The 23,196-nt window shown below is 38.2% G+C and overlaps 1 protein-coding gene across 1 annotated transcript; it reads right to left on the bottom strand.

The window, feature by feature from the left end:
* Positions 1 to 1,899: 1,899 nt before the first annotated feature.
* LOC144979007 (acetylcholine receptor subunit alpha-like) lies at positions 1,900 to 18,312 on the bottom strand. Its single transcript, XM_078925624.1, has 10 exons — positions 18,066 to 18,312; positions 17,495 to 17,504; positions 15,717 to 15,808; positions 14,539 to 14,669; positions 9,536 to 9,653; positions 7,537 to 7,683; positions 5,112 to 5,306; positions 4,787 to 4,916; positions 2,689 to 2,861; positions 1,900 to 2,345 (listed from the first exon to the last, which is right to left on the bottom strand). The coding sequence occupies exons 1-10, from the start codon at positions 18,279 to 18,281 to the stop codon at positions 1,947 to 1,949; spliced, it is 1,611 nt and encodes a 536-aa protein (XP_078781750.1). The 5' UTR covers positions 18,282 to 18,312; the 3' UTR covers positions 1,900 to 1,946.
* Between the last annotated feature and the right edge of the window lie 4,884 nt (positions 18,313 to 23,196).

Below are 23,196 nucleotides of genomic sequence, written 5' to 3' on the forward strand. Positions count from 1 at the left end.
CATGTCACGAAAACCCACTTGTCGCCCATCGAGCACGGTACATATTTGCCATTCTCTAATTATGTTTACTGGGTGTGGGGTTGGGTGGGGGAGGGGGGGGGTCCTTTGAATGCAATAATGTGAAATATCACTAAAGCTTAATAATACCAGATTCCACGTACGTTTTGTATAGTATATATTGTACATGCCATAATTATTGATTTGACTTCTCCACCCTTAGTTCCTGGATATGGGCAATCTATTAACAGTATTGCTATTCCCTGCATGCCATCATTAAGTATTCTGCGCTTCGCCTCACTTGAGAAATACTTGAAAATTTTCCTCGTTGTGACAAAGTTGCATGTGTAATCCATATTGTTATTAGTTTTCTATGAATGTAGAAATCACAACAGGAAGCTACACCTCCGGCTTTCAACGATTGATGTGTAACTGTTGTTTATGTCAAGTGTGTTCAACGTGTACAATTTGCTGTTTCATTTTGAATTCAGGGTGGCAATTTCAGTGAGTGGTGTACATGAATCTCGTGAAAAAGTATACGCCTAGTCAAACCTGTGGGGAGTTCAGTGATCGTAATCACAACAGAATTCACTGTCTTTAATATTATTAACGTAAACCCTCCAAAAGTTCTCTCATCCCAGACCCTTCGTTTTTTAAATACCGTAAACAGAAAAATCCCAATGATATAAATAGTCTTAATGTCACTAACAATTCTAGTGTTCGAGCCAATTATCATTAAAATCCACCAGAAGGTTGTGAAATCCAACAGTCGTAACGTCACTTCCCTCGTAATGGCGAATAGTAACTTAGTAACTGGTTCTAAACTATCGGAACAATGGCGGACGCCCTTATGAATTACTTCTCCGGCGAGCCTAAAGGTGTATCCAGATGAGAAAAACATTATAAATCTATTCATGTTTTGCCTTTTTACATTCTAATCATGTGACATGTGAAAAAGTTCTAGCCAGCATGAAGAATAAAAAGTACCGATTTCTTTGTTTAGAACCAGGCTGCACGTTGCTATGCGGACGTGACATCAGACTGTTGAGTCCAATTGGAAACGAGAACAATTTGTTAATTGTTTTTGAAGTGACATCAGAGGTGATAATGAAATGAACACATTTTTATTAAAAATGACGCTTTTATTAAATGAAGATCATCTGTTAAAGCAAGTGCAGGTGTTTGGGGTAAATTGAAAATGGCATATACAATATGATTACTACGATGGCAACGATAACAACGAAGGCAGCAATGATGACGATGATGGTGAATATGAGCATTCATTTTGGACAATGACGACGACGACGACGACGACGACCATGGTGATGATGGTAATGATGATGACGATGACAATGATGACGACGAGACAACGATGATGATGATAATGATGATGATGAATATGATGATGATGTTGATGATGATGATGATGATGATGATGACGATGACGATGACGACGACGACTGATGATGATGAAGATGATGATGATGATGATGATGATGATGATGATGATGATGCCAGGCAAATTGATGATAAACACGGCAAAACTTATGGCGATGGTTGAGATAAAAACGATGAATTTTATTGGCCATGTGACCAATATATTATTGATCGATACCATCAGAAAGAGGCAGTTACGGTTTCTGTGAGTAGGGGTGGAAAATAGACGGAATAGAAAAGTTGGTAACATCTGGGATGATCGAAGGAAAGAGAGCTAGAGGAAGACAAATAATGACTTATCTAACTAGCCTAAGAATGGCCAAATGTGACTTTAAAAGCAACACAGATTTCATGTGCACCGCAGAGGATCGTGATTCGTGGAGACAGCTGACCGGCAACGTGCTCAAGAGTACAAGCCAGGATGGATGATGATGATGATGATGATGATGATGATGATGATGATGATGATGATGATGATGATGATGATGATGATGATGACCAAATCAATACATTCAAAGTGCTATTTCAATAAAGATCCAAAGAGTCACAATGATCCAAATGACGACAAAGACAATGAAGGACACAAAGTCGATGTATTTTCCGATTGTCTTGTACTTATTGGCTCCGCCTTCGTTATAATAGTCTTCTGCATTGGCGCCATCTTTGGCGGATTTCATCATCCCATCATTCTCCGCGATCTCTCTCATGAAGTCCAGCCAAGAACCTATTTTGACCTGGAATAAGTGACCGTTGCTTTGTCTGGATTTGAATTTGTCTGAACCACGAGGCTCGTTCACTGACGTTTTCCGAGAATGGGCTCCACCTTCGGAAGTTCCAGCTCGGTCCATGTTGTTGACGATGTAAGTGGCATTTCTGGAAGTGCTTGTTTCTTTGATGCTCTTTTCTGTTTTCTGTATGAATTAAATTGATATGGAAGAAAAATAGCATGTAACTTACTGTTGGACAACAGAGACAACCGTGCTTGCAGAAAATAAAACCCAGCCTTTACCGGCTATGTGCGACTATGTTGTCTCGTGGTATGACACTCGCTCTCGGATCGGAAAATCCTGGGTTCGAGCCTCACTCGGCGCATAGTTGAGTCCTTGGAAAAGGCTCTCTACTCACTTTCTCTCACCGCACTCAGGTATAAAATGAGTACCTGACCGTTAACAGCGTCGTCTGTCCGAAAAAGATGATGATGATGATGATGATGATGATGATGATGATGATGATAATGATGATGGTGATACCTACCTCTTCCATATGATAAAGAAAGACAATGACGATGGAGTCGATGACAGTGAGAAGGGAAATAACCATTTGAGCGAACAGATAGATAAATATGCGAGGTATCGAGTCTGAAGACTTAGGCAACATGGAGCTGACGAAGCTGATGAAGACTGCGAGAGCCAGGAGTACAGTTATACCTGAAAAGAAAACCAAAAAAAAACGACCCCATTTTTTTATAGTCTGGCCAGAAAAATTGTCTTGCAAATTTCAATCGATTAAAATCACCTTCATCTTGTCATACTATAGCAAGATCTAAATAAATTCCAGTGCTGGGAATCACGATCAAAATGGAATTCCACCCCCAAAAAATGTCATGCCCTCAGGGTGACTAACAAAAGAAAAACATAATCGACTCCCACTATGAAACCCATATCGAAGCCCCACTATACGTGGAGAATGCAAAGTACCTCGACGTGACCCTGGACAGTAATATGAAGTGGAAGAAGCATATTGCCAACATAACTACTAAGGCAAATTGAACCATGGCCTTCCTCAACAGACAAATCCGCCACTGCCACCAATCTGTAAAAAAGAAATGCTATGAAACATGTGTCAGGCCCATACTGGAATATAGTAGCTCAGTGTGGTACCCATACACATCACAAGAAATCAATGAGCTAGAAAAAGTCGAACGTCGGGCCGCCAGATTTGTCAGTGGAAACTTTGAGCGGGATATGAGCGTAACTCAGCTCATGAACGATCTCCAATGGAAAACACTAAATGAAAGACGTTCAATCAACAAACTCCTCTTATTCCACATAGCACAATATGGAAAACTCGAAATTCCAACTAGCCATTTGAAACGGAACAGCAATAAAACAAGAAACTCAGCATTTAATTTTGAAATCCCCCACTCAAGAACAAACCATCATCTTTACTCTTTCTTCCCTTCCACCATCCGACTTTGGAACTCCCTACCAAGTACTTGTAAGCAAGCCCTATCGACTGATGACTTCAAAAAATCGCTCCCTGCTTCCCTCTAAAACCCATGTTACAGAAAAGACGGCCATACAATCTTCAGCCTGAAGCTTTGGCCTGAATGGAAGAAATTCTAATTTTAAATATTATTAGAGCCTGCAAGACTGTATCACATATTGCAGGTCTGACATCCGAACCCACTTATGGGCCTGGTTTAACATTGTTGTAATTGACAATATTATTCGTCATTACTTAAAGATTTCTATTACAACAATGATCCCAATAAGGAATTGGGCTATCAGACCTACAAATAAGTGCACTAATGAATGGCATGCACTTGAAATGCATATCATGATGGTACTAGGACAAGAAGGAGCTTACGATGTAGATACAGATTGTGAAGAGCTAAGAGGCCTGTTTACGTTTACCGACCATGGAAATATTTTAAACTTTAAGCATTCTTTAAAAACCTAGCCAAAATGAAATTATATCACATTCAGTAAGCACACCTAGAACTTAACCCTCTCCTTACCAGCCATTTACAGGATTTTCTCCAAAACTTCACACACAACTAACACAAAAATATATTTTTTAACCAAAAGACATAATAGCAGTAAAATTCTTGCCATATCTACATAACTTCTTTCGCAAAACATGCTCTCCAACACACTGTTCATTTTCGATGAATTTTATGATGTACAAAAGACATTTGAATAAGAAACAATTTGGTTGTATCGTAACGAATGTGACGATTTTTCTATGGTTGGTAAGGAGAGGGTTAACAAACACGTAAGACCCGAACTACTTTGAAATCCTGCAAAACCATAACTCAGGATCTGCAACAACCAAAACTTATAAGGGAATTATAAACAATCGTATTCAATATAATATATATTGTGTCAATTTGATATTTTACATTTAAACATGAATGAATAATTTACGATTTTATTTTGTAAGATGCATGGGAAAATGGGAAAACGAATCGCTTCCTTGATATATATGACTTTCTTTAAATCCAAAGCATTCCAAAAAGGATAGCCATGTTCATGTAGAATTGCGTTACGCTTTCTATTTACATTTCTTGTAAACAGTATTCTTAATGAAAAAATAGTTTTCCGTAGCGTAAACGTAAGGATGTACAAACCATAACTGATTTTCTCCCCTGAGTCGGCGGGAATGACAAACACCATGATGTTCAGGAACGACAAAAGAACAACAGGAAGTAGAATGTTGAGGAGACAAAATGTCGGACGTCTCTTTATGTGAAATATGACCTGTGGATGTCAAAAATGTAAACAAACATTGGGATTTTATTTCAAATTGATAGTTATATACATACATTAACACATAATATTACAAAGATATTGTCGTTAGTTATGAAATCAGTTCGATTGGAAATCATTACAGCTGTAGTTACTTTTTGACACATAAGTAAGAACAAGTAATAAATCACACCAAAAAAACCCAACCCCGTTCAGTTCCAGAGAGGTGGATACAGCCATTTGCAATGTAACAAGCGGAAAATCAGCAAGGATAGATGACAATGGTATATGTCCCGATTTGGTGACGCATTTCGAGCTAAGGGCCTGGTTGCTAGATGCAATGTCCGGCGTCCATGCAAAAGGGAATCTACCATTTCGAAGCATGTTAAGATAGTTGCCATTCTGAAGCCAGGGAAAATCAGCGAAAGAGGTTGACAGATAAGGAACCATATCACGTTTGAGCTCCCTGTACAAACTGTTCGAGCGTTTGCTATTGAACGGATGGAGGCTGGACTTAGACGCAGCCCTGCCATCCAAGCAGACGGTCTTCAGGGATGAAGGTGCACTATGGAGCAAGTCATTGCCCTTACAGAGCACATTGAAGCAGGATACGAAACGAAAAGGCAAACTGGTGATGTATTTATAGACCTATCAGCGGCCTTTGATACGGTCTGTGAAACTTGCAAAAATCATATTTTGCAAAAAGACATTGAAGCTATTCTCTTCTATCCTAGGGGAAAGACAATTTCCCGTCGCCACAGGAGACACCACAAGCAACGTTAGGAATTAGAGTTCCTCAGATATCTGTTCCCTCGTTGGGGACCAACTTCTCCCATATGAGCCGAATCCGAAGTACCTGGGGTCACACTGGACCGCAACCTTACCTATCAGGTCCATCTTGAAGATGTTGCCAAAAGATAGAGAAACGCAACGGTCTCCTGACTGGCACTATGCAATTCACCGTGGAGTATTGCACTCCAGTGTTGGGCAGAAGCAGGAACGTTGAGAAAGTAGGTGTAAAATTAGCATGATATAGTCTATGCATATAGTGTCGGGAACGCTGGCAACAACGCGTAAAGAATGGGACCCGGTAACAGTTGCTGGGGAATTGGGGGAAACTCCTCTCAAACGAATAATGACGGTGCCCTGTTTCGAGCCGAAATCAGTCCCGGTAGCCGGTGTACTTGGCTTCCTTGACTTCGGACAGGGTTAGTATACGAGATGGAAGTCGACTTGGACAAATTCGGTCTCTCGAGGGGGCGGGGACGTGACTCCTCGAAACTGGGAGAGAAGTTGCCAGGCTTCTGTACAAGCGGCGAATCGACTTCGGTCGTAAACCTGCCTAACAGAAGAGTCGCTTAAACAGTGGGGACTTTCCACGGGTTGTGGCAAAGAGCCTGAGACTGCAGAGCATCTAGTCGAACTTTGTGTTGTGACGAAGCTTCCCGGTGGGTTCGGGACCATACACGAATGAGGAGAGTAATATGCGGCTTGGATAGATCATCATAACATAGTAGTGTGGCGCCATTAGAAGATCTGACTTAGGAATGGAAAGTCCAGGGTTCGAGAACCACTTTGAACGCGTATGTTGAGTCCTTTCTAAAGGCTCTTAACTCAACTTATCTCACCGTACTCAGTCCAAGGTTCGAGACCCACTTCAAACGGCGTATATTGAGTCCTTTGAAATGGTTCTTAACTCACATTATCTCACCGTATTCAGGTGAAAAAGGAATACCTGTCCGTTTGCTTCTCTCTGCCTGAAAATAATTGTAATAATCGCCTTAGAGGCTCAATTTCTCTTCTTACGTATCAAGTGTTGCTGTTGACAAGATACACTTTTTAAAGCGTTTGTACATGTTTAAAGGATATTGCCCTTTATACTCAAGTTCTTCTTCTTCTTCTTCTTCTTCTTCTTCTTCTTCTTCTTCTTCTTCTTCTTCTTCTTCTTCTTCTTCTTCTTCTTCTTCTTCTTCTTCTTCTTCTTCTTCTTCTTCTTATTATTATTATTTTTATTATTATTATTTTATTATTATTATTATTATTATCATCATCATCATCTTATTATTATTATTATTATTATTATTATTTATTATTATTATTATTATTATTATTATTATTATTATTATTATTATTATTATTATTATTATTATTATTATTCTATTATATTTTATTATTATTATTATTATTATTATTATTATTATTATTATTATTATTATTATTATTATTATTATTATTATTATTATTAGTTAGTATTTGTTAGTAGTAGTAGTAGTAGTAGTAGTAGTAGTAGTAGTAGTAGTAGTAGTAGTAGTAGTAGTATAAGTAGTAGTGTAGTAGTATAGTAGTAGTAGTAGTATAGTAGTAGTAGTATGTATAGTAGTAGTAGTAGTAGTATAGTAGTAGTAGTAGTAGTAGTAGTAGTAGTAGTAGTATAGTAGTAGTAGTAGTAGTATAGTAGTAGTAGTAGTAGTAGTAGTAGTAGTAGTAAGTAGTAGTAGTATAGTAAGTAGTAGAAGAAGAAGTGAAGAAGAAGAAGAAGAAGAAGAAGAGAAGAAGAAGAAGAAGAAGAAGAAGAAGAAGAAGAAGAAGAAGAAGAAGAAGAAGAAGAAGAAGAAGAAGAAGAATGACAAACCTCAAAGGTAGCTACTTCTTCGCCATCAATCGTAAAAGAGCTCTTATCAATATAGTTGTCTACCCGTTCCCATGCCCCGTTGACCATATAGTTGGATGTTATCACCTTACCCACCTTGAACTGAATCTCGGAGATCATTGGCACCATCTAGGCAGAAGCCATGGGTAAACAGGGGGAGTGAAAGAGGTTACGGGGTGGGAAGAGAAAGGTTTTAATAATTTATGCCCAATTTTCTCTAAACAGTATGATAATTTATGACCAGTTGTCTCTAAATGGCCCTATCTCGCTTGTGTAAACCCTGTGATTTAAAACGAAACCGTTTTCCTCACTGATGTAATCAAGGTTATAATAAATGCCTCTACGGATAAGGGTGAATTTTTAAAGTTTCAAAACTTCAGTTTCCTCATTCCTGTCATGATAACAGTAAAATAATAATAATATGGCACTTGTATATCTCATTTTCAAAAAATTATAATGCTCAATGCGCTTTACATTTGTTGAAAAATTAAATAATTCATGTCTTGTGCCACAACCCCGCCCCACCCCCACACACACATCAGTGTGTGATTCCAAGGATTTCGCTCTTAGAAAAAGTTACGCTGTAGGTGCGATTATCATGTGTTTATGAGCATAATGATATATGTAGGAAAGGAACAAAAACCTGGAACAATCCTATCTTATAAGAGAAAGATGAATGTCTGGAAAGGTAATGATTAATGATAGATAGATAGATAGATAGATAGATAGATAGATAGATAGATAGATAGATATAAAGATAGATAGATAGATAGATAGATAGATAGATAGATAGATAGATAGATAGATAGATAGATAGATAGATAGATAGATAGGTTGATAGATAGATAGATAAATGGATAGATAGATGGATAGATAGGGAAAGAAAGAAAGAGAGAGAGAGAGAGAGAGAGAGAGAGAGAGAGAGAGAGAACAAACCCGAAACAATATGCTAGAATGGTGACAAAATCGATTGGATAACAAACTGGTTTTATATGTGGCTACAGCTCTGTACACCATATCTCAATCTATGCCTCCAGACTATAGAGTTGAAGGTGGCGTAGTGATAGAGGCAGAAGTTCCAATAGCTCAGCTGGCCACACGAGCAAAGGGTTTCTGATTAGCAAATTGACAGAATGCATAGTTGTTTCAAGGCTAGAAAGAAATCCAACATGTATATTAATAAGCAAAGGAGAAACGATACAAATTAAGATATTTAAATATCTTGGATACATAATATCTTCAGATGGCAGATGTAGCACAGAAATAAAACGAAGAATTGCAATAGCTAAAGGTAGTGTTGATGAAATAAAATGAGTCTAATTTTCAAAAACTACAATATCTCAATGACAACAAAATATAGGGTTTTGAAGGCTTATTTTTGGTCAATATTATTATATGGCTGTGAAAGTTGGACAATTACAGAAGACATTAGAAAGAAACTGGAGACAGCAAAGATGTGGTTTTTTAGAAGGCTGTTAAGAATAGCATGGACAAAGAAGAAAACAAATGAAGAAGTATTAGAGCAAGCTGAAACTAAAAGGTTACTAATTCGTATAATAAGAAAAAGACAAATGCACTTTTTAGGGCGACCTAAATCGACATAAATATATTGAACATCTTGCTCTCACAGGAAAGATAGAAGGTAAAAAGAGTAAAGGTAGACAAAGAAAAACAAATTTGAATAGTTTGGACATCTAGGTGACAAAGAAAGAGAACAGTAATATTAGTTTTTTTTAGGTTATCTGATCAGAGAGATGAATGGCGTACCAAGATCACCGATGTCTGGCACAGATTTGGTACATGAAGAGAGAGAGAGAGAGAGAGAGAGAGAGAGAGAGAGAGAGAGAGAGAGAGAGAGAGAGAGAGATGGCGGTAAGTATTTTTCCATAGATTACTGCTTCAACCAGAAGATGGCAAGCAACAATGTCCGTCTGATGAAATACTTACTTATTCTGACTGGGGTCACAGTCTAACATCTTACCCTTATATAACACGTCTGTTCATCAAATGGATACTTTTTAAGGTTCAGTTCACAGGAGGTGGAAAACAGACTACCTGGGTACCACCGGGCTTTTCCATCCCAGTAAAGCACTGTTGGGCTGGGGAATTGTAATTACTTTCTGTACTGACGTACTCTTGAGACATGCATTATTAAAGTCATAAGGGTAAACTTTAATTAATAAATTTAAAAATTTCCTTTAATTCATCCCATAGGGGAAATTTTTCCTCAGGGTCTATTCGAAGGGAAGACTGGAATAACCCAGGTATCAGATGCAGTGCAGCGCCGCACATTGAGCTTGGAAGAGGGGACTTGCTCAAGGGCCACACATCGCATCGGCGGGTAATCGAACTCAGTGCTTTTCGGGTACGAAGCAAAGATCGTATTGCTGAGCAACGGTACCCCCTAAGATGCGTAATTCGGTGGCTACCACCAAAATAATGGCTTGTATAAGACATCCTTTATTTTGGACTATCAAGTCTAGGTTTGATTATGACGATATGACAAAATAATAAACAATCTCTTTGAATAATTGTATGTTTGGAAAGTAACCAATCTATAATTAACACTGATTTAAATATGTTATTTTGTTAAACCTACAGATGCGGCTATTTGGTCTTGTTGTCTGATACTAGGCTTTTAATTTGTATTTTCGTGCTCTGAAAAAAAAACATTTTTATTATTTTAGACCAAAAAAAAACAAACAACAAAAACAACTTCGGATACAGATCAATTAAAACGAAACCGCATCTTATTAAAGGAATTAAAACCTAGCACTTTGCGAAGTCCAAGGTTTGAGAGTATTTGACAAGATGGATGACATTTTAATCGATCGGTGTTTGAAGTATGACACAGACCTACCTGGTAGGTAATATCGTTGATTCAGTCCAAAAAAATGTTATTACACATTCTACATGTTCAATGTATATGTTGGCTTAGGACCCCGCTTAAATCGTTCTCAGTTTTTGGTCTGCACAAAAGTCCACGTTTATTAAAATTATAGTTTATCAATTTTAACCGATCGCGATATTTAAAATCGAACATCATGATAGGTTGTCAAGGAAAATGATGGTCGGAAACGAAGGATAATAATGACAATTTATCTAGCAATCAAGACTTTTGTGAATGGTCTCCCTTCGTCTCCAAAATAAGTAAAATCAATCACAACTATAGTTCGTTCCAAGTCCCGTGCACACGGAATCTCGCAAATCTCTCCAATTGTACGAAATGTGGTGCCGTGATTTTTTGCATACGGGCTTTCATTTAAGCGACGTTACGAATTTTGAATACCGACACTGATTGTCCAGTTTTCTCACAAGGCCCAACTCCTTTGATCTTTTCATCGTTTTAATGCGTTGAAACCAGGCTCACAGCGTCTATAATTTATCTATTTCCTGCCAGAAAAACGGCCATTGTTGTGATCTATTTCAAAATCCTTCTTAACTTTCCCAGGCTTGTAAATAACTCGATACATTTCTCTCACAGCGCCGCCCATACTTTATTGTTTTATTACCTCGGCATATTTAAAAGGCCATCTGCTGTAGCTACGAGGATGTCACTGCATTAATTAACGTCTAGTCGATATGAGGGAGAACCATATGGCGAATGAATTAACCGACCGCCCGTGGTCAAAAGACATAATTAGGATTACACAAGGTTATCTGACGCCAGCCGAGATCACGTACGCAGACTATGATTGGTCTCGAGAAAAACACCAGTCAAATCCTGGCACTGACGAATCCTGGAACATCATTAGTTTCTGTGATTCACTAACTCCAGTGATATTTCTATATAAACAAAGACCCGCTATGTCGGTCTCTCTCTCATTTCATCTCTCATATCAACCATATCCTCTAGTGGGAACTCGAAATTCTACTTAGCGGGAAACATTTTGTGAACAGGGGTATGGAATCAATATATCAATCTTATAGTGGTGGACTTAAATTGTGTTATTATTAATTAATGCCATTTAAAACTAGTATGTGACGTGAGTAATATTTAATATTGTGTTTCGCCTGGCCGTAAGTAGACACAACCTAAAATAACAAAAATCGATAACTCATGTTATCAAGAGTATTTGATAATTCTTTTGAAGAATCATCAGGACGTGCCTGCCCTGCCGTGTCAGACGTGCGAGGAGGACCGGTCGTGTCAGACGGGTGATCTACTTGTTTTGCTGTGTCGGACAGCAAGGAAAGACTACCGCAGAGTCGGGCGTGTATTGGCAGCGACGAAACGGCCTGCTGATTGTCCACTGGCTGCTTTGGAAGTATAATCATGACTACACGAACAGCATGGACCAACGAGGAGCTGATTGGGCTATTGCGTGATCAGATGGTTCACAACAAAAGCATGTGGAGATGCAGCGTCAACAGATGGAAACGTTAATGGCCTTGGTGATGGAAGGACCCAAGTCCTCAGTGACCAACACCAGGTTCTGCGAGTTTGATTCAAACGCAGAGCTATTGGTCACGTTTTCAGACGTTCGTAAAGGCCAACACCATTCCAACGGACAGGATTGCGGAGATTTTTCTCACCTATCAATCGTGTGCCATCTTCAAGCTGCTGGCAAACCTGGCTTCACAGAGCGTTCCTCACAAGTCGTACGTCAACGAGTTATCGATTGATGAGATCCAGCAGCACACGATTGACCATTTCAACCCCAACAGAATGGTTGTTCGGGAGGGTTACAAATTCTGGACACGAACAGAATGGAAGCCAGGAGAGACTGTCGACGAGTTAGCTTCCGTAATTCGGCAAAAGGCAGCTACATGTGATTTTGCCTCTATCAAGGACCCGTTGGACGAGGCATTGAGGACTCGATTCGTCTGCTCGATTAACAGCGAGGCTACTATCAAAGCCTTGATCAATGTAAAGGACGACGAGCTGACCATCAATCGAGCAATTCAGATCGCCACGGAAATGGAGGAGGCTGGAAAAGTTGCCGATGTAATTAAGTTCCAGCCCAATCCAGCCAAAGTAGTAGTAATGATACTGATTTGTAATAAAAGGAAAAGATGATGGATGGCTGGGGGAGTCGGGGGGGGGGGGCGGCAAGGGACAAAGGTAGTATAATATTTAAATGAGGTCCAGTCTCGAGTTCACACCGAGAGGTGAAAGGGTGTTCAGGTTTAGTATCAGTTCCTCCTCCCTTTATTTCCTATGTTGTGTAGTGGCAATCCCTGTTTCTACATGCTCCCTAAAATATATAAATTGAAAAATACCACGGATTTTCCCACTGGAAGACCCATCGTTTTGGCTATTTCCTGCCACACAGAAAAAAAGCTCTCTTTTCCTTGCCAATATCTTCAAAAATATCGTCATCAATCTTCCCACATACATTAAAGATACTAATCACGCCCTTCATCTATTCTGTGACCTCAGCTTCACACAACCCGACAATAAGCTCATATTTACGATGGATGTCCATAGCCTCTACACCTTTATTCCCCATCAAGACGGATTTCAAGCCATCCGATACTTCATCGACAGACGTCCTGTACCCGAATTTAACGCCGATGCTATGATTCGCCTCACAGAGTTAGTCTTGACTCTCAAATCTTTCGAATTCAACGGACAATTTTTCCATCAGATCTCGGGAGTGGCCATGGGCACCAAATTGGGTCCACCGTACGCCAATTTATTCATGAGCCACCTCGAGTTTAAGTTTTTATCCTAATACAACGGCCACCAACCAGCTTTTTATAAAAGATACATCGACGATCACATCGGCGTTACCAATATGACTAAAATGCAACTCAACAAATTCATCACTGCCTTCAACAACTTTCATCCAGCAATAAAATACACTCATCATATATCCACCACTCACGTATCCTTCCTGGACATCGCAGTTTTTCTTGACCAAAGTGGACTCAAGACGACTATCAACTTTAAGGAAACGGACAGTCAGAGCTACCTTCTTTACTCGTCCACACATCCCACCGGATGCAAAGATTTATTTCCAGTTTCACAGCTCCTCAAACTATGACGATTCTGCCAAGATGATGGGGACATCACGGTAGAGAAGGATAAAATGCTTGACTTTTTCCGCAACCGCCATTTCCTGAATACACATTGAAACGGACGGTTGACAAAATTCAAAACATCTTTAGGGAAGCTGCCATGAAACCAGTTGACAACAGTGACAGCAAAAATCTATCCTAGTCATCACTAATCATCCACACAACAAGGAAGTCATCAAAATTGAAAAAAACTAACTACCGTCAGATTCTTCAGGGGCAAGTAGAAACGAGGGATATATTCAACAAACCTCCTCTTACCGTCTACAGATGGGACCGTAATTTGAGGGACATACTAGTAAGGAGCCGCTTGACGATGGATATGGCCGGTAATCAACGTAAGACGGAACCTTGTGGACGTTGCAGATGTAGGACATGCCCACATTTATTCGTTGAAAATTCCATCAAATTCCCGGATAAAGTGTGGTACATCCGACACGCATTCACCTGCACGCTATAATCTGCAAACGTTGCCTCAAGACATACGTGGGAGAAACTGGCAAGAGACAAAGCGACAGGTTTAGAAACACCTGCACTCTATTGAAAACTACGAGGACAAACCTGTCGCCCACCACTTCAATGGGTCCAGTAATCGAGGATGGCACATCCAAATTGCCGTCCTTCAGTTCTGTCACACCACTAAACAACATAGGGAGGCAGAACTGATACTAAAACTGAACACCCTCACGACATGAACTCGAGACTGGACCTCATTTAAATATTATACTACCTTTGTCTCTTGCCGCCCCCCCCCTCCCAACTCCCCCTGCCATCCATCGTCTTTTCCTTTCATTACAAATCAGTATCATTACTACTACCTCTACTACTACTACTACTACTACTACTACTACTACTACTACTACTACTACTACTACTACTACTACTACTACTACTACTACTACTACTACAGCAGTGTTTTATTTTCAGAGTTCGACAAAGCGCAAGTGACCACGTTTTATCTACCTTTGATCGTCTTCAAATAAGTCTCTCTTCCCCAATGTGTTGAAGAGAACCATTCTTGGCCGCCATATTAGTTTGGGAGACGGGTGAATATGGTAGACGCCGCCATAATAATTCGTATTCCAAGTAGCTCTCTGAATCAGAAAGAATTAAAATAGCATAAGTTTATTATCAATATTAAGCTAGCAGAACATTTGTTGAGAAAACTTATCAAGATAAATAAATATTTTCTGATTGGCCCACTTCTTCCCGCCCTGGTTCCCTTCTCCCCATTGTGATGGCTCCTATGACGGGTTACTGTATTGTGGAGGTACACGTTTTTATTTAAGAAAATTTTATGTAATAATTCTCCACACCACTCGAGCGTTTTACACAGATTGTCAGCTCCTGCACTCACAGAATCGCCCTATTAATTAGTATTAAATTAGACTATATAGGTGTGCAAATCCTATGGTTTCCCCGTAACATATTGCATGTGCATATTAAATAGCAATGACTAATGGCTCGTACAGCTGTCTAAGGATATAACACAATGCAATAATTAATGAATAAAACAAGTTCAAGTCTCACTTATAATTGGCAATAAGATAAGTCAGTTTTATTCTGTTTTAAATAGTATGGTTCGTATTTACATATCCTTTTAATGTTTATTATTCATCATGGGCCACTAACAAAGGAAAACCACAAGATTATTTTATTTTTGTAAATCTTAATTTGGTGGAAACTGAGGTCCTTAGCCGAACTGGCTGTCTCTCAGGTCTTGATTGTAAGAGTGCCGTTTAATGCACAGTTGTGAGTTCGGACAGCTCTTCCTATGTCCATACTAGGAAGGGATTGAAATCTGGTTTGATATAAATATAAACAGGCCGTCATAATTCTCCGTGTTAAACTTCCTTGGCCTGTCTTCGGGAGTGTGCCCTCAGACAGGGATAACGGTAGGGTCTAAAGTCAAGCCTAATAATATGTACAAAAAGTATAAAGAGATAAACAAGCCTTATAATATTTAATAGAATTGTCTGACACTTGAACTCATAAATCATGAATATTTTAAGAAACATATTTATAATGCTAACGTCCAGATAGCATGAAGTAAACAAGTGGTTGGTACTCTGGCCTCAAGAAGTACCAGACTGCGCTTGATAAAGAAACTAGCTAAACTGTGGTATTGAAAATATGGACACATTACATGTAAACAAAGTCATAATGATATCATGCATATCAACCTCATAGGAATAAAGTCGTAGAAATATGCAGAAAAAGCTGTTGATACAGACTGTAGATCAGAAAGAAATTTAAGAAAGTTAAATCATTGTAATCCATTTACTTAATATTTATGAATAACACACCACTGAACAGGATAAAAACACGTAATATGCTTTTTGTGGAAGAGAACGTCTTGTTATAAGGTACGTAATGCTAGCGTGACATGTTCAATCACACATGGGTCTTTGGTTTTTTAAGACAACGTGATGGGGCTTGCCTTTCTGATGTTCACACCTAATTTTACATTGTCCGGTATTGGCAGACTTTGAGCGATGAAGGTAGATTAGGGTTTGCTCTCATGTGGCTTTGAAAAATGCGTCCTTCGAAAAATGAGTAATAACGTGTCAACCCAGTTGACACATGGTGGTTGTCGTTGGTTGGTGAAATGCCATATTAGATATTTTTCACTCGTGACAGTTACATGCATGCAAAGTCTAAGAATTTTGGACGTGGAGAAGTGGAGAGTGTGACATCGCGACTTTTATTCCCTATTTGAATGCGTTGCAAAAACACCCACACATTTATGGTCACTTCGCATTTCTATCAAGATCTTTTTCCAGACTGTATTTATTTATTTATCTATTAATTTTTGATTTTGTTATAAACAAAAGTTGGATGGATTGGTACACTAAGAGTTTATCTATATCTTTTCGTGCCGATTTTAAAATGTTTGGAAGAACGTTTTTTGATGGTCCATTTCTCCATACTCTCTCCTATCTTGAGCGGTTATGTAGTCTTGTATGGCTCTCGCCAGTTTGAACGCCGCAAAGTTGAATCTTTGGAAAATGCTCTTTACTTGCATCCTCTCGGGGTTCCATTCGCTTAGTTGGTAGAGCACTCGTTTCATACACAAAGGGACAAAAATCGATACCTGGTGCAGTCGAGATTTTTTAATGGGCCCCAGGCTATCCAGCAGTGAATAGGTATCTAGGTCTGTTAGATCTGGCGGAATCGGGATAGACTCCGGCTCCAGGGGCCAAACAGCTTTGAATGACTACATTTTTTTCTCTCACCGTACTCAGGAGTAAATTCAGTATCTGACAGATTACATGAACAACGTTGTCTCTCTCAAAAAATGTAACAACACCTAACAGATGGCAGACATGTTAAGTGTTCATGTTGTATTTTGAGTTGCTTTGCGAGTACCTATGTATTTCAATTACAGCTATGTGGCCATCACAATTTCAGTTTTCAGACTTTAAGTATACGTTCAATTACAACAATGAGAGACCATCACAATTTCAGTTATCATTTAAGTACACGTTCAATTACAACAATGAGACACCATCACAATTTCAGTTATCAGACTTGAAGTATACCTTCAATAACAACAATGTGACCATCACAATTTCAGTAATCAGACTTTAAGTAGATGTTCAATTACAACAATGAGACACCATCGCAGTTTCAGTTATCACACACCTGGTATAAGTCAGTTCAAAGTAAGAAAATAATCTGAAATGTGTAAATTTTGTCCTTCATTAGTAAAGAAATTTGGAAAAAAAACTATTTTATAAAAGTAGTCCTTCACAGCCACCAGGCACATAGAGCAGGAGTTTATCCCGATTTCTATAGCATGTAACGAACAATAGCAATTGCTTGCTACCCTTTGCTGTGTGGAACGCTCTTTCAGCAGACAGCAGACACCTTAATTATCTATCCTCCTTTAAAGCATCTTTGAAGACAGAGTGCTTACTTTTGGTTTTCTGTAAGTGATTTTATTGATTATATTGAATAAAATATATGATCGCATGTACATATGTATAAGACCTTCCAAGCGCTTTTGGTGGAAAGAATAGCTAGATAAATTAGGCAGTGTTATTATTATCATCATCATCATCATCATCATCATCATCATCATCATCATCATCATCATCATCATCATCATCATCATCATCATCATTACAATATAATTCACATGTATAGAATGTCCTATTGCCTCTGATTTTGAGTGTAAGGATATCAATCTTTAATTTTGGGTAAGTATGATATTACGGGAGAAAAAAAATCTTTAAATGATCGGTAAAGAGGGAGTTAACACAGGATCGCCCCTAATGGGCCACCGCCTTGTTGTGATGGAAGTGCGTAAGTGCATACAAAGGACAACTAAAGGCTAACAGGTAGACCGTCACAAGATCATCCCAGAAGGCCAGCTCTATGCGGGCACCTCACGACGGCCTGCCAGGTATGCATGAACTAAAGGCGATCCAACCAAGCGCCTTAAAAAAAACTATTAGTACAAAATCTCTTAGTAACCCCATGCTTACCTCATCAGTCCATCGCAGATGTAAAACCCCGTTACATGTGAATCTCTGAGTGATGTCATTGACTTCGACAATGGACAGTAATCCAAAATCCACGTACACGATTATCGGGTTTGATTGGTTTAGGACGGGACTGACGTCAACATGGTAATTTTTACTTCCCAGCACCTCATCAAAAATCTTCTTTGTATAGTCGTAATTGCATCTCGCTGTTGTCATGACAACGGAGATTAGAAGAAATGTCCAAAACCACATTTGGTCAAGTTTTGATGTTGTGTTCAAGTTTAAAGACACAAATTAACAGTCATTGAATTATTTCTTCCGAGTGGAAGTTGATCATAAAATAACGTTATTATACAAACGTTAGAAATTGAGACATTGTTTGATAAACAGAACACGCAGTTGATGTGCTGAATGTTGGAATATTAAGCGACTTAATATTTTTTAACAGGTATAGCTCTGTATCCCACAGTTCTTCCTGAATAACAAATTATTAAGAATTTTAAAAAACAACAAAAAAACCCCCTAAAAACTAAGGGGTGAAGGGAGACACAGAGCTACGAAACCTGAAACTCGCCAGCGAAGTTGGGTGTGTTATGACTTACACACCAGTTTCGCCGGTATCACCTAAGAAATAGGAGAGGAGCAGGGGTCTGATACATGGAGTGGGACTATGGTAGTCTCAGACTATAGCAAAGTCTGAGACTTTGTAGTCTAAGACTTTGGGAAGTCAGAGACTACGGAAAGTAAGCTATTCATGGAGTCAGACTTCGTCCCTGACTATCAAGTCTCTGACTACGCTTGCGAAGTCTCAGACTACAGAGGTCAATCTATTTTTAACTGGGGATTCCTCGGAAACGTAACACAACACGTCATAGAAATGTGTTACTTTTCCAGCTGCGCACGCGTCATACGAAGTGGCACAGAAATCATATCTATTTCTTCTTCGTGTTTGTTTTGATCGTTTTTTTGTTTTTTGTTTTGTTGTTGTTTTTTACCCACAAATAAAAATAGTGTGAGACAAGTTTAGGGGTGTAAAAATTGTTTGAGAATGTGTGTGTGTGTGTGTGTAATGTTTTTAGTAAATATAAATAACGATGGCACTTAAATGATTCTTTACCACGGTGTAGCATTGTTCTAAGTAGAGAGCGGTGGGCGCTGCCTGAAGCATGGGGTCCCGAAAATACTAACGAAAGAGTGATGATGGAGAGGAATTGGTGGAAACAATACAGACAATGGGCGTTTCGGGTACAAACCCTTCGTCGGCACAACAATAAACAAATAAACGTTGAAAACAAATAAGATGAAATGCAGTATAAATTGCATCGTCTGTACTCAACGATGGTTGGAGTGTGAACGAATCGTTAGCGCGGTGTGATAGAAATGATAAGGCCAGTGAGAGACGTGAAATTTCTAGAAAATAATGGACGATAAAAGACATAAAAGGAATGTAATAGTAGTCGTAGTAGTAGTAGTAGTAGTAGTGTAGTAGTAGTAGTAGTAGTAGTAGTAGTAGTAGTAGGAGTAGTAGTAGTAGTAGTAGTAGTAGTAGTAGTAGTAGTAGTAGTAGTAGTAGTAGAGGAGGAGGAGGAGGATTAGGAGGAAGTTACTATGAAACTGTGTGTTGGGGGGGGGGGGGGGAGGAGGAGTCCCTGCAGAGTGTTTTGAATGGGCAAGATGAGGAGTGTATGTGGGATTGTCGAATCTTCGAGAAAAGTAAAGAAAAGAAAAAAAACAAAACCAAAAAATAAATACATAAATAAATAAATAAATAAATAAAAATAAATATAAAATCAAAAACTGTCGGGTATTCTTGTTCTAATCGCTGTACAATTACTTCCCCCAGCGTAGAGGACATATCATGATTTTGAAATTTAGTCTCAGACTACGATATTTACACCTGCTAAATCGCGGGTGAAAATTTCACCCGTTTAGTCCCTCGTTTAGTCTAAGACTTCGCGTAGTCCGGCTTCATGAATATCTTACAACGCCTTTTTGTCTGAGACAACGGATTTAGTCTAGGACTATCGTCGTAGTCCCGCTCCATGAATCAGACCCCAGAAGCGGCAACTAGGGGTGATACGTCATCAAAAGTGAGAAGTCAAGTGCCGCCATATTTCTTGTTGTGCAACTAGGGACGCTTACCAATTTTGTCCCTGTTTGATCAATTTGATTTGAACTATATTAACCGTAAATTGCTGAATGAAAAGAGAGAGAAGGACAGGTTTTCGATAATAAACTAAATTAGAAAAATATTGTTCTTTTACAATGTATATTTTTGGTCTCAGCTTCATGACGGTTTCATATCAAAATCAATCCTAGCGACATAAATTATACAAAAAAAGCCGACAAAAAAGTATAAGAGGACTTGCTTAGGGGGATAGACAGACAGACAGACAGACAGATAGATAGATAGATAGATGGATAGATAGATAGATAGATAGATAGATAGATAGATAGATAGATAGATAGATAGGTAGATAGATAGATAGATAGATAGATGGATGGATAAATATATAGAGCCGATAGATTGACAGATATCTATTTATAAATATATATATATATATATATATATATTATATATATATATATATATATATATATATATATATATATATCAGGTTAGCAATTAGATCTATCTTCCTATTTCTCTATCTATCTTTCTATGTATGTATTTAATATCATGTGACCGCAACTGAAAAATTCTAACAAGTTTTGAAATAGTTATAGGAACTTTAAACGGTTTTCGTTTACAAAATGTTTTGCATTGATGGAATACTATTTTAGAACTGATAATATGCTCGATAACAAATTATGCTTTTGCAATACCAATAGACGAACATCCTCAAATTTACAAATACTTTTGAATTCCGAAATTGACAAGAAGCAGTAAAGATAGATCTTTATATTGTTTTTTGCAAACCATAAATCAACACGTTGTAGAAATTTGCTCAAATCGTTATTCATTTATGTTTACCATTTTGAGCACAATACTCTAATATGAGACGTTATATCCCAGTAATTGTGTCAACAACATTGGAGCTCAGTAGATGTGATTTTCAAGCTATGATTTATAACAACTTTTTGAAAGGGTTAAATGTATCAATTTGTTATGAAACTTTGCACATTCTATTTTTGGAATCTGCTCCATCAAAATCTTAAATTTATTTCTGGTTTGGTGAATTTAAAAGAGGTCGGCAATCCCTCAGGTTATGTTCTGTAATTGAAAAGCCAGTGTCTGCCACAAAGGTTATGATTGAAAATGATGCACGTATTACATATCATGAGATGAAACATCCCTTGAGCAATTCATCACCTAGTGTCTGAAAAATATTGCACGAATGCCTTAATTTCTACAAGGTGTCCGCTCGATGGGTCCTTCACCAACTCACCGATGAACAAAAACAACAAAGTGTTTAATTTTGCACCACTACTTTGAATGTCGATCTAAAAATATGGAAACATCGTGACCGGTGATCTGACATGGAATTATATGAATGACACTGAAACAAATCTCCGATCTAAAGTGTGGTTCTTTCCTGGTGAGACTCCACCTCTGAAAGTCAAGCGATCTCGCAGCGTTGGAAAGCAACTGGTGGCTAGCTTGTCAATTTAAAAGGTTACATCCCACAGTACAACTCCAAAACAGACGCACAGCCACCTCATATTTATATGTTATCCACTACATACCGACAGTGGAGAAAATGGCGTCCAACACAAGGGGGTTGCTACAGCACCATGACAACGTTAGTAGTCACACCACTGCAATTCTTGACTAAAAACAAAGTTCAAATCCTAACCCACTCTCCATATTCTCCCAACCTGGCGCCCTGTGACTTCTTGTTGTTCCCGTTTGTTAAGGGAAAACTCGGTGGGATTAAATTTGAAACTCCCGAAAATGCTGTAAGGGCATTTGAAGATGAAATTTCAGCAACACCACCGGAAATGTAGCAAAACTGCTTTAATCGTTGATTTAAGAGGATGGAACTTTACATCCAAGCTCAAGGAGAGGACTTTGAGAAGTTGTAAAAATCTGACGGTAATGCCATTAGTCCTGAAACGTATCTAGTGACCCTCGTAAAGTCCAAATTTGCAAATAAACAGAGCTTGGTATGACCCATCAGGTTCTCTAGTATCTTGGCGTAGAATATGCATGAACTTCGTTTGTATATACGGCTCAAGCTATGTGCTTTCCTCTCTCAACTTGTGTCGACTTAGGTTGGTGTGTGGTAATGAGAGCCTGATAAAATTGATTCTTTCCCATTGTAAAGTGTTTTGTATGAATTGATATAATTATTTCTAAAGCATTCTACCATTTCAGGATTAATCCATTTATGATTTTAAAAAGTATTTAGCATAAACTGGGGAGGAAGTGCTCAGTCGCAAATTGTTGATGCTGATATAATCTCACGTGCGATAATCCATCTCCGGATGAAAAGATTTCTGCATATTGTTTTCCATCTGACAATGAATCAAAAAGGCTTTGGATTTCACGTCGGCCCAATTTATTCAAATTTGAAGATGTGACTGATAACATGGGAGTGTAATCCTTAACATTGACCGAAAGACACTGAAATGATTCGAACCGTTGAAAGACCATGTCAACTGTTAATCCACCGTCTATTATTTTCCCTAACGTTCCATCGTCTTGTATCCATCGACAGACTGGCAGAAATACTGCTCGAATTGGAGCCAAAGCAACAATAGGATCGAGAACTGTTGATATTAATGAGGAATTTTGTGCAAGAGATTTACGTGATGCAAAGCCCTTTCATGAACGATTTAATGACACGAACACACTTAGTGGCTATCCTGCAAGAGGGGTTGTTGAATTTGAGAAAGCAAGAGGGCTCTACGGTTTCTATAGTATCAGCAGATATGATCCAATTTGAGATTTTTCCACATATTAAAAATAATATCTTATAATAATAATAATAATAATAATAATAATATAATAATATATAATAATAATAATAAATAATATAATAATAATAATAATAACAATAATAATAACGATTGTAATAAGGATAATAATAATAATAATAATAATAATAATAATAATAATAATAATAATAATAATAATAATAATAATAATAATATAATAATAAATAATAATAATGATGATAAGAACAAC

Source organism: Berghia stephanieae, chromosome 8 (genome assembly GCF_034508935.2).
Source record: "Berghia stephanieae isolate SIO BIC M18660-M18661 chromosome 8, UCSD_Bste_1.3, whole genome shotgun sequence".
In the NCBI taxonomy this organism is placed as follows: domain Eukaryota; kingdom Metazoa; phylum Mollusca; class Gastropoda; order Nudibranchia; family Aeolidiidae; genus Berghia; species Berghia stephanieae.